Source organism: Hyalella azteca, unplaced genomic scaffold (genome assembly GCF_000764305.2).
Source record: "Hyalella azteca isolate HAZT.00-mixed unplaced genomic scaffold, Hazt_2.0.2 contig182, whole genome shotgun sequence".
Lineage (NCBI taxonomy): Eukaryota > Metazoa > Arthropoda > Malacostraca > Amphipoda > Hyalellidae > Hyalella > Hyalella azteca.
The window spans coordinates 1-15,565 of NW_025930541.1; the positions used below are offsets into that span (position 1 = coordinate 1).

Below are 15,565 nucleotides of genomic sequence, written 5' to 3' on the forward strand. Positions count from 1 at the left end.
AGCGTTACGGATACGTATACTGAGCAGCGTTACGGATACGTATACTGAGCAGCGTTCCGCCATCCTTAACGAATATGAAAAGGAATGTGTACATAAGTTCCTGCAGTTCCGAATCAAACGAATCAAAATTACTGTTCATTATTTTAAAATTAGGGTGCCTAATATTGAAAACATTTCATAATGTCCACATGTAACTTGATTCAACTCGATGAATAACACACATGTTTGCATTTTTTTGACAGGATTCTTTATGTCGCACAGACTATTTGTTCTCATGTCTTTTCTATTATTATAAACTTTTATTTATTTATTTATTAATTTTAGTATGTATTGTTATTTAATTTCAGTGGTGGCGGAAGACCGAGACCTGCTGGAGGCCATCACCATGCCTTTCACGGACCCCTCAACCCAGTACTTCGTTACGGGCTTCGATGGCTTCCCCGCGTTCGGGTTCAGGGCGGGTGCCAACATCAAGCATCCCTTCAGGCTGTTCCTGCCTGAGCGTATGCATCGAAACTTCGCTGTAAGTTCTATGCAATTTGCTTTTTATTACAACACTTTTCTTTAACTTCACTTCTTGTCTGTTTGTTTGTCTGTCTGCTACAAACCTTTTTATTACAACACTTCTCTTTAACTTCACTTGTTGTCTGTTTGTTTGTTTGTTTGTCTGTCTGCTACAAATCTTATAATCAATATTTAACACACTTCTACCTGTCCAATTGATCTAAAATTTGGCACACTTGCGTAAAGTTGAAGACAATGCATGAATCAATTAACAGAATATATAACTTTAAAATTGAAAAAAAAATTGTAATTTGAAAAATTAAAGAAATAATTTTTTATTCTACGAATCTTATAATCGATATTCAACACACTTCTACCTGTCCAATCAATCTGAAATTTTGAACACTTGTGCAAAGTTGAAGAAAAGGCATGAATCAATTGATGGAATAAATAATTAAATTTTTTTTTTCATATATTAATATAAAAAAATAGTTTTTTATTAATATATGGAAATAAAATTAGAAATTCATTGCAGATTTTTAACATAGGAGACACTGTATTCTTTAGAAGTGTTGTCTTTAAAAAGTAATTTTTAAACGCAAGTTATTTTTAATCTTGAAAGATAATTGATAATTCAACCTTAACATAGTGATCTCGGCGCTGCAGTGTAGGCCTGATGTAGCCTGTCGCCGATTCTTTTCCTTTTCGTGCCTTGTTCACAGAAGATCGAAATCGTGTCATTTGACCGTATTTTTACATGACTGACGAAAGTTTGAAATAGCTACTCGACTTCCACCGGGTTCGATATGGTGCTAGGCATTTCAAATCTGAACATATATTTTTCCATAGCTTTATCTAGTCTGTTCTTGAACGCGTTCATACTTGGAGCGCCAACGATGTCATCGGGGAGGCTACCTTGTATAAACCATGAGCATACTTGTATACTTCAATGAGATCCCCACGCAGACGTAGCTTAATGTTTTCTATTTTGTATCATGCTAATTACGGTATTTTGTAAATTATTATTATTATTATTATACTCAATGGTATACGATTATGGTATATATACTCAATGGTATACGGAAATTATGTGTAACAAAATACCCTTTCTTTAAACCTGCATAAAGTTTAGTCAGCGTAAAATGCTGTCGCATGAACGTGTCGATATAAATTAATTTTGGTACTACCTCTATTAATATTGATGAAAATTTATAGAATTTTCTTAGAATTCTTAGTTCCAAAAATATCATTGGAACCGTCTCAATTATTTCGACGAAAATCCATTCTGAGACATATGAGGGTAGCTTGCGGAATAAAAATATAGCTATTGCGACTGTTCGATACTTAGGTAGAAGGTATCAATATTTAGCATTTAAAAAATTGCAGCATAAAATTTTCTTCACTCAATAACATTCACCTCAATACCTCAGAAAATAGCGCAACGAAAGCATTTATGAGAAATTTTTTATCCGGCTTTCAGATTTTGCAGTCCTAAAATAATGCCTAACAAAGGATTATCATAAGAGCCTCAGAATTTTGGATTTCATTATTTTAGCCTGTATCAAAACCACCCGACTCCCCCGAATGTTTTATTGCGCACCAATCGTTTCGAATATTCTACAGATCTTATTGACATGAACATGATGTACCTTAAATTTTACACAGATTGTTACTATTACTTCAGATCCTAGCGGCCATCAAGCCTGACGTGAACGAAGCAATGTACCTGTTCGCGGTTACCAACCCCCTGGAGACTGTGGTGCAGTTGGGAGTGTCCCTGAGTCCAGGGGAGACGGGCTCGACGAACATCTCCCTCCTGTACACCGACTCTGAGCGACACATGACATCCCAAACCATCGCCTCCTTCCTAGTGCCCGACTTCACCAGGAAGTGGACGCGGTGAGACCAGCGTAGGTTAGGTTAGTTGAGATATTGCTGGGTTAGGTTAGGTGAGACTAGCTTAAATTAGGTTGGTTGAGACTTTGTTAGATTACTTTAGGTTGGGTTAGGTTATGTGAGACCAGCTTAGGTTAGATTAGTTGAGACTTTGTTAGGTTACTTTAGGTTGGGTTACGTTACGTGGGACTAGCTTAGGTTAGGTTAGTTGAAAGTATGTTAGATTACTTTAGGTTGGGTTAGCCTGTTAGGTTATGTGAGAGTAGCTTAGGTTAGGTTACTTTAGGTTGGGTTAAGCTATGTGAGGCTAGCTTAGATTAGGTTAGTTGAGAGTAAGTTGAGTTACTTAAGACTTGGTGAGTTGCAATTAAGTTAGCTAATATAAATTATAGTAAAAACTTATTGAAGACGATAAATCACTCAAATACTGTATTCTATTCCTGGACCACAGACTGGCGTTCAAAGTAACAGACGAGGAGGTACAACTGTACTTCAACTGCCAGCTGTACAACGGGCTGATGGTGAAGCGAGTGCCTGAGGAGATCGTCTTCGACCCCGGCAGCACCTTGTACATAGGCCAGGCTGGCGGCATCATCAAGGGACACTTCGAGGTGTGTATGTGAGCTTGTAACGTTCAGAATAATGATGTTCTTGGTTACAGTGAAGCTCATGTTGAAGATCATATTGATGAAATTGATGGTGATGCTGTTGGTGTTGGGCACGTGTGGTGAGTGTGATGTTGGTGGTTATGGTCACTTGTGGTGAGAGTGATGTTGGTGTTAGCATAACATAACATAGTGATGTCGGCGCTGAAGTGTATGCCTGATATGGCCTGTCGCCGATTCTTTTCCTTTTCGTGCCTTGTTCACAGAAGATCTAAACTCGTGTCATTTGACCGGATATTTTCACGACTGACGATAGTTTGAAGTAGCTACTCGACTTCCACCGGGTTCGATATGGTGCTAGGCATTTTAAATCTGAACATATATTTTTCCATGGCTTTATCTAGTCTGTTCTTGAACGCGTTCATACTTGGAGCGCCAACGATGTCATCGGGAAGGCTGTTCCACATGTCGGTGATTCAAAGCGAGAAGAAATTTTGGCGCGTGGAGAAGGTGGTGATGATAATGCACATATCTATTTTGATGTTATGATGATCTAAAATGTCGAAATTTGACACGTTTGTTTGCTTGTTTGGAACTATGAAAAATATACATGTAATATAGGTGATCAGAAATTCTCTCAGAATATTTAAGTTACACCTAAAAAAGTTCATTTTCTACGGAAGTTAGCACAGAAAATTTTGTAGCGTCAACTTAATGAATAATTTTTCAGAAATTTGTTCCATATCGTCAAGTTTATCGCGATACTTACAGACAGGAGCAGCTCTGTTTTGCTGAATTTTCATATCAGGCTTAAAGACATGGCGACTAAGTTTATGACTATAAGTTTAAATTGTAACACATCATTAGGGTTTACATAAAGCAGTCATTACGTAGGCGCTTACGTGAATCGAAATCGTTTTAATTGTTTGAAATTCCAAATATTAGCTGTGACCAAAACAGTTCAGAAGCCTACTACGTATTTATTAGAAAAACATATATTTAAACTGAAGTATTATTGTTTCAAGATGAAAAGTTTACTGCTGTGTTCAGATTAAATAGAAAAAATAGTTTTTATTGACATTTTATTTTTTCTAATTAAAATGGATTCTCGATGCATAACCAAAATCTTCTTCGAGAAGCTCAGCGCTAATTGTCATTAAAGTTTAAATTAGAAACTAGGACGACAGATCCTTGGCTAAACGTGAAGAATTGGACTTGGACGGTTATGAAATTTTTTACCGTATAGGTAAATATATTCGACTTAATTTCAGGATACAAGTTTTTTCTGCTGCAAATAACTGACTTTTAAAAGCTTTATAATACAAAGATTCTGTAGTGAGTGACATAAACAGACGTCTACCCATGAAAATGGAACATCAAAAGGAAATAAATTAATCGTTTCTTTTTTCAAAATAATGTATTTTTCAGTGAGAAATTATTTTAGGGAAGCAACGTGTGAGGCAGCTTATCGTATGAGGCCACCTCACAAAATGTGTGGCGGCGTGCGGTGTACGAGGCAGACACAACTTGTGAGGTGGCTTGCCGTATATGAGGCATGCGCGGCAGACACATGTGAGGCGGCGAGTCGTATACGGGGCAGACGGTATACGAGGCATGCGCGGCAGACACAGCATGTGAGGCGTCAAGCCTCCTGTGAGGTAGACACAGCATGTGAGGCAGACACAGCTTGCAACACGTCATCAACAGTCGATGTATTATTAAGGTTTTCTCTTGTTGCTGCCAAACGGAGGGCGTTGGGAAGAGACTGCGTGCACTCGCATTTCTTTGACCGCGAACTCTTGTGTAAAGTTCTACTGAAAGTGACTTCGTTTGTGTGATTTCTACAACGTACTTAAAAATAATAGATATTTTTTGTAAATTTTATATGATACATATTGTTAAACATTATTTTTTCATAAAAAAAAATGTGCTCGAACATGTTATTATTTTATGCTTACCGTCCAGTGTGCAACAATTTTATAAATAAATTATACGTATTTGTTTTTGCGGTGTTTTAAACATGTAATTGGATTATGCAATTAATTAAATATTAACGCAGATTTTATTTTGTCTTCTAATGTTGACAAAAGTTAGTGAGGGTTAGATAACAGAGATTTATTTTGGGTAACGTGAGAATAAATTCATATACAACGAATTTCATATTAATGAGATTAGTTCAGTAAGTAATTACAGCTATTGTGACTGTGAGAAAGTCCATTTATTTTTTAATGCAATTTATTGTACTTGTGTGCAACAGATATTATTGGATCTGTAATTGAATATGCCTCTCGAGTCGTACAAATGATAAACTATTAATGCCACTGCTTTGAAAAAAACACTCCAGGGAAACAATCGTATATAAGAATACCAACTCATGATGAGATTTAAGTGTGTTGCATTGTTGCCAGCGGTCAGTGTGCTCGTGGCTGTGGTGGGGTGTGTACGCGTTTTGTTCGCTCGCGGTTCGTCACTCGGGTTCATTTTTCCTGAACCTAGCTGTTGTGTAGCTACAAAATTCATATGAAATTATTTACCGTTTGACTGCATATTGTTATTGGTGACAATTTGGACGCACAATTATTTTCCCACCTATGTTTTGTTTGGTTTTCAATACTTATTAAGAATTTAAGGCCTTTTCGCGTACCTGCACTTATGGATTACTGCATTTAAAATTCAAAATCGTATACTTATTTGCAAAATTTGCTGAATTCGTAAATTATTTTTTAACGTTCACTGATCCCGAATATTCATTGATCTCGATTCAAATAGAGTAAAATCATTTAGTATTTTTTTACGTTCACTGGCCTCGAATGTTCATTGACCTCATTTTAAATAGACGACGAAACTTTAAAATATTAATATAAACGACTAATTATTAGGTTTTTTTCAGCACCTTCAAATGTTATTGGGCTTCAGTTATTTATGTTATTATATAAATGCTGTGATGGAGAGTGATTAGTATTTGAAACATCGAAATTATGGCAGTAATTAATTGTTTTATTTAAATTTTATTTGAGAACAATTTATATCTAAGTATTTGCAATGGAGTTCTCGTTTTCAAGTGCATATTGTTGAGTTCTGTTGTATTCACATGGTGAAGTTGTCTGATTTGGTTGGATCAGTTCATACTATTTAACTGAATTATAAATTATCTAATTGGCTTAGGCGAGACGCAAAATTTTGCCGTTAGCCACGCAACAAAAAATTTAAAATTGAGAGCGAAGACGTTGAATTCGTGGTAACAAAAATTGCGGAACTGTATGCCGTTTATTTGCGGATCGTTGCCTGCGTATTTGTTTAATATCATGAACTAAACGATAGCGTTTTGGCCGCTAACATCTACGCACTTCTGTATGTTGGAAAATTATATTAGGAGAATTACTTACCTCATTAATCTTATTTATCTAAGAATTATTATTTTTCAGTGATGGTTTAATTGAATTTAACCGGCACCTCTATAACAAACGGTTGAATGTAACCGAGATCGCAAAAAAACTTAGGTGCAAGACAACATTTTCCGCCCGCCGTCCTCCATTGATGTATGGATTTAATTAATGAATGAAGTGAGGCGTGAACGAATCCTTTCATGAAACAAGTTTAGTGCTTCTACTCATCTTCTGTAACCCTGAAAGATAAGCTCTGCTATAAGATCTTATATCTAAACCTGCATCGCGCTGCCATCAGATCTAATTTACCGCAGCATTTATTAATTATTAACTCGCTAATTTACCGCAGCATTTAATTATTAACTCGCTAATATACCGCAGCATTTATTAAATCACCAATAGTCCCCATTTATGTATGTATTCGTCAGGGTTTTGAACGCTTATCATCACTTACGAGTGCACGCCCTTTACCTGCTTCGAGTCACAGCTAAAACACCCTGTGGAATGCTCGACTAATCGTACAATTCAGGTAGGAATAGCATTGTGGAAACTATGGAGAATTTCTGTATCCGTTTAACGACCCGTAAATTTCTGAGCTCCGTGAGGAATCGTATTAAGGAAAACAAGAATAATTATTCTGTATGTCCGGATGACGAGGTAAAAGCGTAAGTTTAATAGTCTCTGGATAAAGGTAAGGGATAGGCATCCGTCATCGCTGGGCGTCTTGTGGGGATTGGCTTGCTAATTGCTTATCTTCGGAGATTATTGATGTTGGTGGAGCACGCCCATGAAGGAATCTATTCACCGTTTTTAGCGCATTTTCTCATTCATGGAAAAATTGCACTATTGTGCTCGCCATGTCCGTCCGTCTGTCTGTCTGTCTGTCCGTGATTTTACGTTTTAGTCGACGAGAAAATGCGCTCTCTGTCACTCACTGCTGTGAGTACTGAGTTATATTTTTTGAAGTTTTCACTGACTTGGTTGTTGGAAGAACTATATATGGATGGTAGGTTTGAAAATTTTTTGGCGTAAGTAATTCAAAATTCATGGATTTACAGTCTATGATTGTTTTTTAACGTTTGGATGCGGGGAAAATATTAATAATTAGTTGATTATGTCAGGGAGTAACTTCTAAATTTGGAACTTTTCTTGATCCCTAATGCATGCTCCCCAACTTTTGTTTGGCGCTGGAATGTAAGAAAGTTCTTAACATATTGGTGATTAGATGGACTAATTTTCTCTTTGAATATGAAAATTTTATTGACTCGATAAATATCTCATGAGCATTTAAAGCAGTAATCTACACAATACGACAAATCTCAGTCTTGCAGATTAAACAAAACAACAGATTAGTTTAAAATTGAAAATAAGATAGGAGCTAGGGTTACTAACCCAGATTTATTTCTGTCGTATGAGGGGCAGCCGATATGATTGAATTGAATTTCGACCGGCGACAAACGTACGTATATATACCGACTGTAAACAAAACATTGCTATTGCATTGATTTCACTTTGATTGTCCATCGTATAATGGTTCTGAATAATATTTCAGTGGCTGCGGTTTTATAATAAAAAATGGGCTTAAAACGTGTGTTTCTATAAAAAATATAATATGTCACTGCAGTGAGTGACAGATAGCGCATTTTCTCGTCGACGAAAACGTGAAGTCACGGACGGACGGGCGGACAGACAGACAGACGGACGGATATGGCGAGCGCAATAGCGCATTTTTTCCCTAAATGGGAAAATGCGCTAAAAATGGCCCAAAAACGTGTGTTTCTATAAAAAATTGCGGCGAACAAAACGATATCTTGGCAGCGCGCGACGCCAAGCCGTCATTCCTGCAGGCGCTGGTTGGTGACAGCGACTAACGAGGCGTTGCTTCATGCGCTCAGAAAGAAATGAGTAAGACTTTGTCTAAATATCGACGCAATTTTTGCCCTTTTTAGCGCATTCATTTATGAAAAAAGGCGCTATTGTGCTCGCCATGCCCGTCTGGTCGTCCGTCCGTCAGTCTATCTGTCTGTCCGTCCGTGACTTCACGGTTTTGTCGACGAGAAAAAGCGCTCTCTGTCGCTCACTGCAGTGAGTATACTGTTATATTTTTTAGGGTCATTCTGAAGCAAGTGCGCCCGGAAACATTGTGTATCAGAGATGCATGTAGAAAGTGTGTCACTATTTGGATAATATTCATATTTCTGAGTGTGCGATGTAAGTCATGACTTTCCTTGATTGCAATCTAAAGCGTTCGTATTTTTTCTCTTCAAGACACTCAAAATGATGGAACACTTGTTATTAATTCAGATAAATTAATGTGCATCACGGTATGAAATGAAATGGCTGTTTGGAGTCACAAAGAGGTTGATTACAAATCAGGCTGGTTTTGTTTACAGGTTTTAATTATAGTCGCGGGTGAGAGATACTTCATTCGCAACGAGTGCATGTCAAGTTGGATGTGATTCTCATGACTATCACGAGGCTCCCTAACAATTTTGAAAGAATTAACTCACAATCAACACTGTTTCAATGATTATATCTACTCACAATCAACGCTGTTTCAATGATTATATCTAATCGCAACTACTGTTGTTTTAATTACCAGTACCTACTCGCAATCAACGTTTCAAAGAACTTGCAATCTACATGTTGTCAACGTAGTCAAATCGCAATCACCGTTGTTTTAACGAAATCAGCTCGTTTCAACGTCATTTTCTTAGAGGGAAAACTTCTTACATAGCATTCATCGTAATGTTCAATAACATTTTATCGCATTTTTGTTCTCGCTGGGGGCATTTTTGTTGACAATAAAGGCGATAAAAATCGCAAGCCCGAGGCTTGTGACTACGTCGATTTCTCCGTTTGTTGATGGCTGCAAGTGGCATGTGATTGATAGGGTAGAATGGCATGAAATTGCGACGTGCTTTGTAAACAATTCGGCGCTTGCCTCTAGACTTGCCACTCTTTGGCACGATGCTACCTACCTACCTACCTACCGATGCTACCTACTGCTACCTACCTCCAAATATCGATGCTACCTACCTCGATGCTTGAGCATGCGACGTCTTGTGCGTGGTAACCGACTTTTTTTATCTACTATATAAAGGAAATAATGGACATAATACTATATATAGGAAATTATTGTTGCCAAACCAATTTTTCTGAGATTATTCTCCGATGCTGATTTATGTTATCGATTTCAGTAAATTCCAGATACGTTTGACATTATATTTCCCTTTAAAAGTCAGTCTCCACAATTGTATCTGATACTGAGTGCCTTGTATTCGAGAATACGACAGTTCTTAGGACATAAATTCAATATGTGAATGCCCAGTGTTGATGTTCTGGAAGTAAACATGTGACACTACCATACCATAAACTAGCTGGCGTGCCTTAGACTTACCTGTGCATCACTTCCGTGCCTTTATAGTTGTGTACGAAACATGTCCTAGCAATACTGGGGCACCTGTGGTTCCATTCAAGTCAATGTGATAAATCCTGAAGGAGATTCGGCTGATAACATTTCTATTCGCGATGTACTCGTGGTGTGAAGTGTGTGTAAATGCTAGGATTACAGGTCCCTATATTCTTAAATATTAAACCAATTTTAATTCTGTATATAAGACTGAAGCGATATTTTCCCTCCTTTGAATTTGTGGATTTCGCTTGTAATCAAAGTGAATGTTGTTCAAGAAAGTTTTAGTTTCTGAATTTAAAAACGTTGACTTTTTTACCTTATTTTGAAAATTTAAATTTTTGGATCAACCCCTGGAGAATAAAACCAATCTATGTTTGAAATTACGTGTCTCGTATTGGCTCTTGATTTGTTTTCATTGTGCAAGACCAACATTAAATTATTTTAAAGTGAATTAAGTATAATCAAAATTTATGTGTGAAGTAAACCATGCAATAAATTTAATTGCACAAAGAAATGGTCGCATAACCTTTACATTTATATTAAGTTTCTCAGGTGTTAGATTTGTGCGCCTTGTTTATACATAAATGTTGTAGAAAAACTGAAGCAAAGTTAATGATAATTTGAAGTTATTAAATATTACTGAAACTAGAACATGGAAAATTCGTAAGGAAAACAGCAGTTGTTCCTCGTTAGAAGTGATGAGCTGTGACGACATAATCCACTCGTGCGATTGATGAGCTGTGATTGGTTGCGTGGTGAGCGTGGGTATGATGCACACCATTATTTTGAGCGTGTGGAGGCTGGTACTGACAGAGGTGATGTTGGTATGCCTGCAGGGGGCGCTGCAGGAGCTCAGGCTTACCAACCTACCCGCCCTGGTCGAGGTTCACTGCGACGACTCTTCAAAAGTTGTGAGTACCGAACATTTTTTTCTGTGATTTTTGTAAACTTCTGTAATGAAAAATTATCTAGTGTTGAAAAATGGAGTGCTTTAGTTTTATTCCCTGGTCATTTGAGTTGCGAAATAATTTTTTCTTTAAAATCTTTTTAATGCACATGTATATATTTCTTTCAATCACTTCTGTGAAAGAGTTCGCCTTCCTAAGTCAATGCGCAAGTCGCATTAATTGACATGCGTGCAATAACAGTAAGTTGTGTTCAAAATTTAATTTAAATTTAATTTAATTTTTAATTTAAATTCAAGCGAGGTATATTTCTGTATATTTCTGATGAAAAAATTTGTCTAATCTAATCTGAAAAATTAATCTAAAAATCCATTCTCATTATGTAATGATAAGCATGATTGTACCGATATTCTTTTTGCATTTTCTTGCAGTATTATTGACATGACAAACCAAAACAAAATTTTTCCATTAGCCATTGTTGTTACGATTTCTTATGTAGTACCTACTAATGTCGCAACCCAAAACAATATTATTCGTTTGGAACATTCTTCGTCAAAAGTATGGATATTCTGCGCTAAAATCAAAAGGAAATATATTAGTATGGATATTATGCGCTAAAATAAAAAAGGAATATATTAGTATAGATTTTCTGCGCTAAAATAAAAAATATATACTGTATATTAGTATAGATATTCTGCGCTAAAATCACACAACACACATGATCAGATAATTGAACTCCTCCATCAAGTCTTCGTACTTTAAGAGTTATTGAAGTATCATGTTTGCACACTCATAAATTTTGCGATCTTCGTTAGCGACGAAGATTCACTTTACGTTTACGTTAACGACGCGAGACCCGCGCTTCTTGACGACGTGTGAGACACACGTCAGTCGCCCCGCCGTGACGCTCGACACTGTAGTGACGGATCGTCGAGACTTAAGTTTGATGCACCCTTTAGCCGGGATAAACTGGTGCATGACGACCATCGCAAGGACAAAAACTGTATCGATATTTGGACAAAGTTTCACTTATTTTTCTGAGTGCGGAGAAGAGGTCGCTGAGTCGTCGCAAATCTCAGGCTTTCGGTATTAATATTTCCCAGTTTATTAAATGAAACTTAGTTTTTCTGGTTCATTTCGCATTTATGAAACAATCGCTCTCTAATGTATTTAGCTGAGAAATTTGTTTCTGTTTCTTTTTTCCCCCTAAAACCACTGGATTCCAGTTATTTTTTAGGATGTAATTAATTTTTCCGCTTAGTTAATTTATTGCGAAATAATGTTCCAAAATCCTGCTTGTTTCTTCATGCATTTTGAAATGATTAAACCGACTTATTAATTTTTAATTGGATATTTTCCTGGCTTGTCTTTCAATTTTTATCGCGGGTTATTGATATTCGTATTAATATGATAAATATGAATATAAGTAAGGAAATTCATATGATGTCTCCAGTTTTTAATTTCACGATCCTCGAATTAGAAGAATTTAAATTTGTTCACAATTCTCTATGATAAACCTTGACTGAATATTAGTAAAATTTTAGTTAACAGTCACCATATCACTCAATTAATTAGATGTGTAAACTGACTTCGCTTGGTCCACTTTCACAGTCCACTGTGAAAGTGGACCAAGCGAAGTCAGTTTACACATCTAATTAATTGAGTGATATTGTGACACCTAACTAAAATTTAAACCTAACTAAAGTGGACACAGTCCACTTTCACAGCGAAATATTTGCAGTCTATCACTGAATTAACTGCGGCCATTCATCGTCATCATGCAGATAAGACGCGCTGAACCACAAACCCTGCTCGTTAGTTGACACTTTTGTGTCTTTGCACAATTTACTTTGCTACACTTCGTGCTATCCTTCAATTTTTAGCGCATTTTCTCATTTATGGAAAAAAGGCGCTATTGTGCTCGTCATGTCCGTCCGTCCGTCCGTGACTTAACGTATTCGTCGACCAAAAAATGCGCTCTCTGTCTCTCACTGCAGTGAGTACTGAATTATATTTTTTATCGTATTATTTTTCATTTTCCTATTCAATTGTCCTATTCTTTTGCAATTTATTTCTTGCTGAACAATGATGTGTGTGTTAAGATTAAAGTAACCATGTTGATGAATTTGACAGCTTGTTCGTAATGCTATTCCTACCTGAATAGGAAAATTTGTCTGATAGTATGTGGTAAAGTCGCTGAACAATAATGTGTGTGTTAAGCTTAAAGTAACCATGTTGATGAATTTGGCAGCTTGTTCGTAATGTTATTCCTACCTGAATAGGAAAATTTGTTTGGCAGAATATGGTAAAGTCAGAGTCCGCAGCAATGATTGCCATCTTAACCTGTCTCTTCTTGGTCATTTGTTGCAGTAGACTTCTGTGTAGCGACAGCCTTATGTACTCAGAAAAATTGATGAGTCTTACTGTCCAAATAGTGAGACATTATTACACGGACAGTACGAGCATAGTGCGGACGTAGCACTGATAACATTATGAATATGAATAATCTCTTATATGAATGAATATATGAATGAATCTTATATGAATGAATATGAATCTCTCTCAAAGGGATATGAATAATTCCTTTGATGACCCATACGTAGGCAAAAAGTGCATTGCTAATTCGACAAAATTTCACCACTTATTTCTCTTAGTGCTGCTGCCCCGTCTACTTTGTTGTCAAGCTATGTTGTCAGAGAAACCCTATTGAAAATATTTGCCGAAACATCACCGGCCATTCAGTTAACATCGATATTTCGACCAAGATTTTCTCTGTTGTTGCGACGCGATGGCACTGTCACAGAGATGACGTGAGGCTCTCTGTGGGCCTCTTAAAATCACTTGCACAAATATGATGTGCTTCGCCTGTCTAGCGCCTGTTTGCTTTTGGGATTGTTTGTTGTCGCTTCTCTTATATTGTCGCTCTAAATACGGTGGTCTCATGCTCAGTTCTTTGAAATTACGGGCATTTTTATCTCAGTTCTTTGAAATTACGGGCATTTTTATAGTGTCGGATTGTGGAACTGCTTGCCTGAAGATAATGTTCACGAAAAATATCTATTGGGAACTTAAGTTCAAATTTCTTATGCAATTTGTGTATTTTTCCAAGAATGCTTCTAGAGTAAAGAACAGTTCCTCTAAAGTGCCTGCAAATGCTCGTTCAAATATGTGAACTGCAGCCTGTTGGGCCAGACTCTATTTGTGCTTTGACTTAGAAGTTGAGAAATTTGGTACCCAGTCGATCTCATGGAAAATTTAAAGGTTTTATTCATTTCAGGTGTTTGATCGGCTGACAGCTCAAATTTATCGCCTTCCATGACTCGGAATTGGACAATTTTATGCGTTTTACGCCATAAAAACTCTTGCCAATTTTATTTATCCGACCAGACATGAAATTTGCGTTATTGAAATCCTGGCGCTTGCTGAGAACTGTAGTCCTTTTGCCATGGATGAGAAATAATGTAATCATGCACAGATGTTCCCATCATGCTTTCATATATCAAACGTTTGGATGTTCTTGCCGCCACCCAAACCCTTGCCATAACACGTAAATCATGCCAAGTTTACCATGCGTCTCAACTCACAGAGCGTTCATATTACTGCCTTACACTGTCATGGCGAGAAGGTTTATCCAAGCAAAGTGTAAACGCCAGCTCCTACCACACACAGACTCACTCACAATTTGTGTATTTTTCCAAGAATGCTTCTAGAGTAAAGAACAGTTCCTCTAAGGTGCCTGCAAATGCTCGTTCAAATATGTGAACTGCAGCCTGTTGGGCCAGACTCTATTTGTGCTTTGACTTAGAAGTTGAGAAATTTGGTACCCAGTCGATCTCATGGAAAATTTAAAGGTTTTATTCATTTCAGGTGTTTGATCGGCTGACAGCTCAAATTTATCGCCTTCCATGACTCGGAATTGGACAATTTTATGCGTTTTACGCCATAAAAACTCTTGCCAATTTTATTTATCCGACCAGACATGAAATTTGCGTTATTGAAATCCTGGCGCTTGCTGAGAACTGTAGTCCTTTTGCCATGGATGAGAAATAATGTAATCATGCACAGATGTTCCCATCATGCTTTCATATATCAAACGTTTGGATGTTCTTGCCGCCACCCAAACCCTTGCCATAACACGTAAATCATGCCAAGTTTACCATGCGTCTCAACTCACAGAGCGTTCATATTACTGCCTTACACTGTCATGGCGAGAAGGTTTATCCAAGCAAAGTGTAAACGCCAGCTCCTACCACACACAGACTCACTCACAACTGTAACTTCGTACGTAGAATGCATGCAATAAAGGTTCATGTGAAACTAAGCGTCTGAATTCAAAATTAAAAATTACGAATGCACAGAGTTGGTTTTAGTATAGTAGTTTTTCGTTATGGATCAGAAGCAGGATCTCTCTGCTAACTTCTATAGGGATTTACTTGGATCAACAATTTTCTTCAGATTTCAACAGGGTGTCGTTCCGGTTGCTAAGAAAATCTGTAATATGCATGAAACTAATTGCGCGTATGGAAGTTCCTACTATTAACTAATGAGGTGCTAACTTCTATAGGTTTTTACTTGGATCAATAATTTTCTTCAAATTTCAACAGGGTTTCGCTGCGGCTGTTGAGGACTCTGTAATATGCATTAAACTAATGCGCGTATGGAAGTTCCTACTTTAATTAACTAATGAGGTTATTTGATCTGCTTTGTGTGCTGCTGTGAATTCAAGACACTACGAGCCGTTGTCCATGAGACCTTCTGTATTTTGTCTTCAATGACTGGGCTGTAATAGTTTTATCTAAGCGCTTGTATTCTTGACGATCAACTTGATCTAAATGACAATATTTTATGCCGTCA

The 15,565-nt window shown here is 37.1% G+C and overlaps 1 protein-coding gene across 1 annotated transcript in view; it reads left to right on the forward strand.

Annotated features, from left to right (window-relative positions):
- Nucleotides 1-347: 347 nt before the first annotated feature.
- Nucleotides 348-15,565, forward strand: part of LOC108682276 (collagen alpha-1(XV) chain) — a gene marked incomplete at its 5' end in the record, with an annotated part of 77,748 nt that continues 62,530 nt past the window's right edge. Inside the window, 4 exon segments of the mRNA XM_018171416.2 lie at nucleotides 348-523; nucleotides 2,189-2,403; nucleotides 2,852-3,011; nucleotides 10,643-10,717. Coding sequence (XP_018026905.1) covers nucleotides 348-523; nucleotides 2,189-2,403; nucleotides 2,852-3,011; nucleotides 10,643-10,717 — 626 coding nt within the window.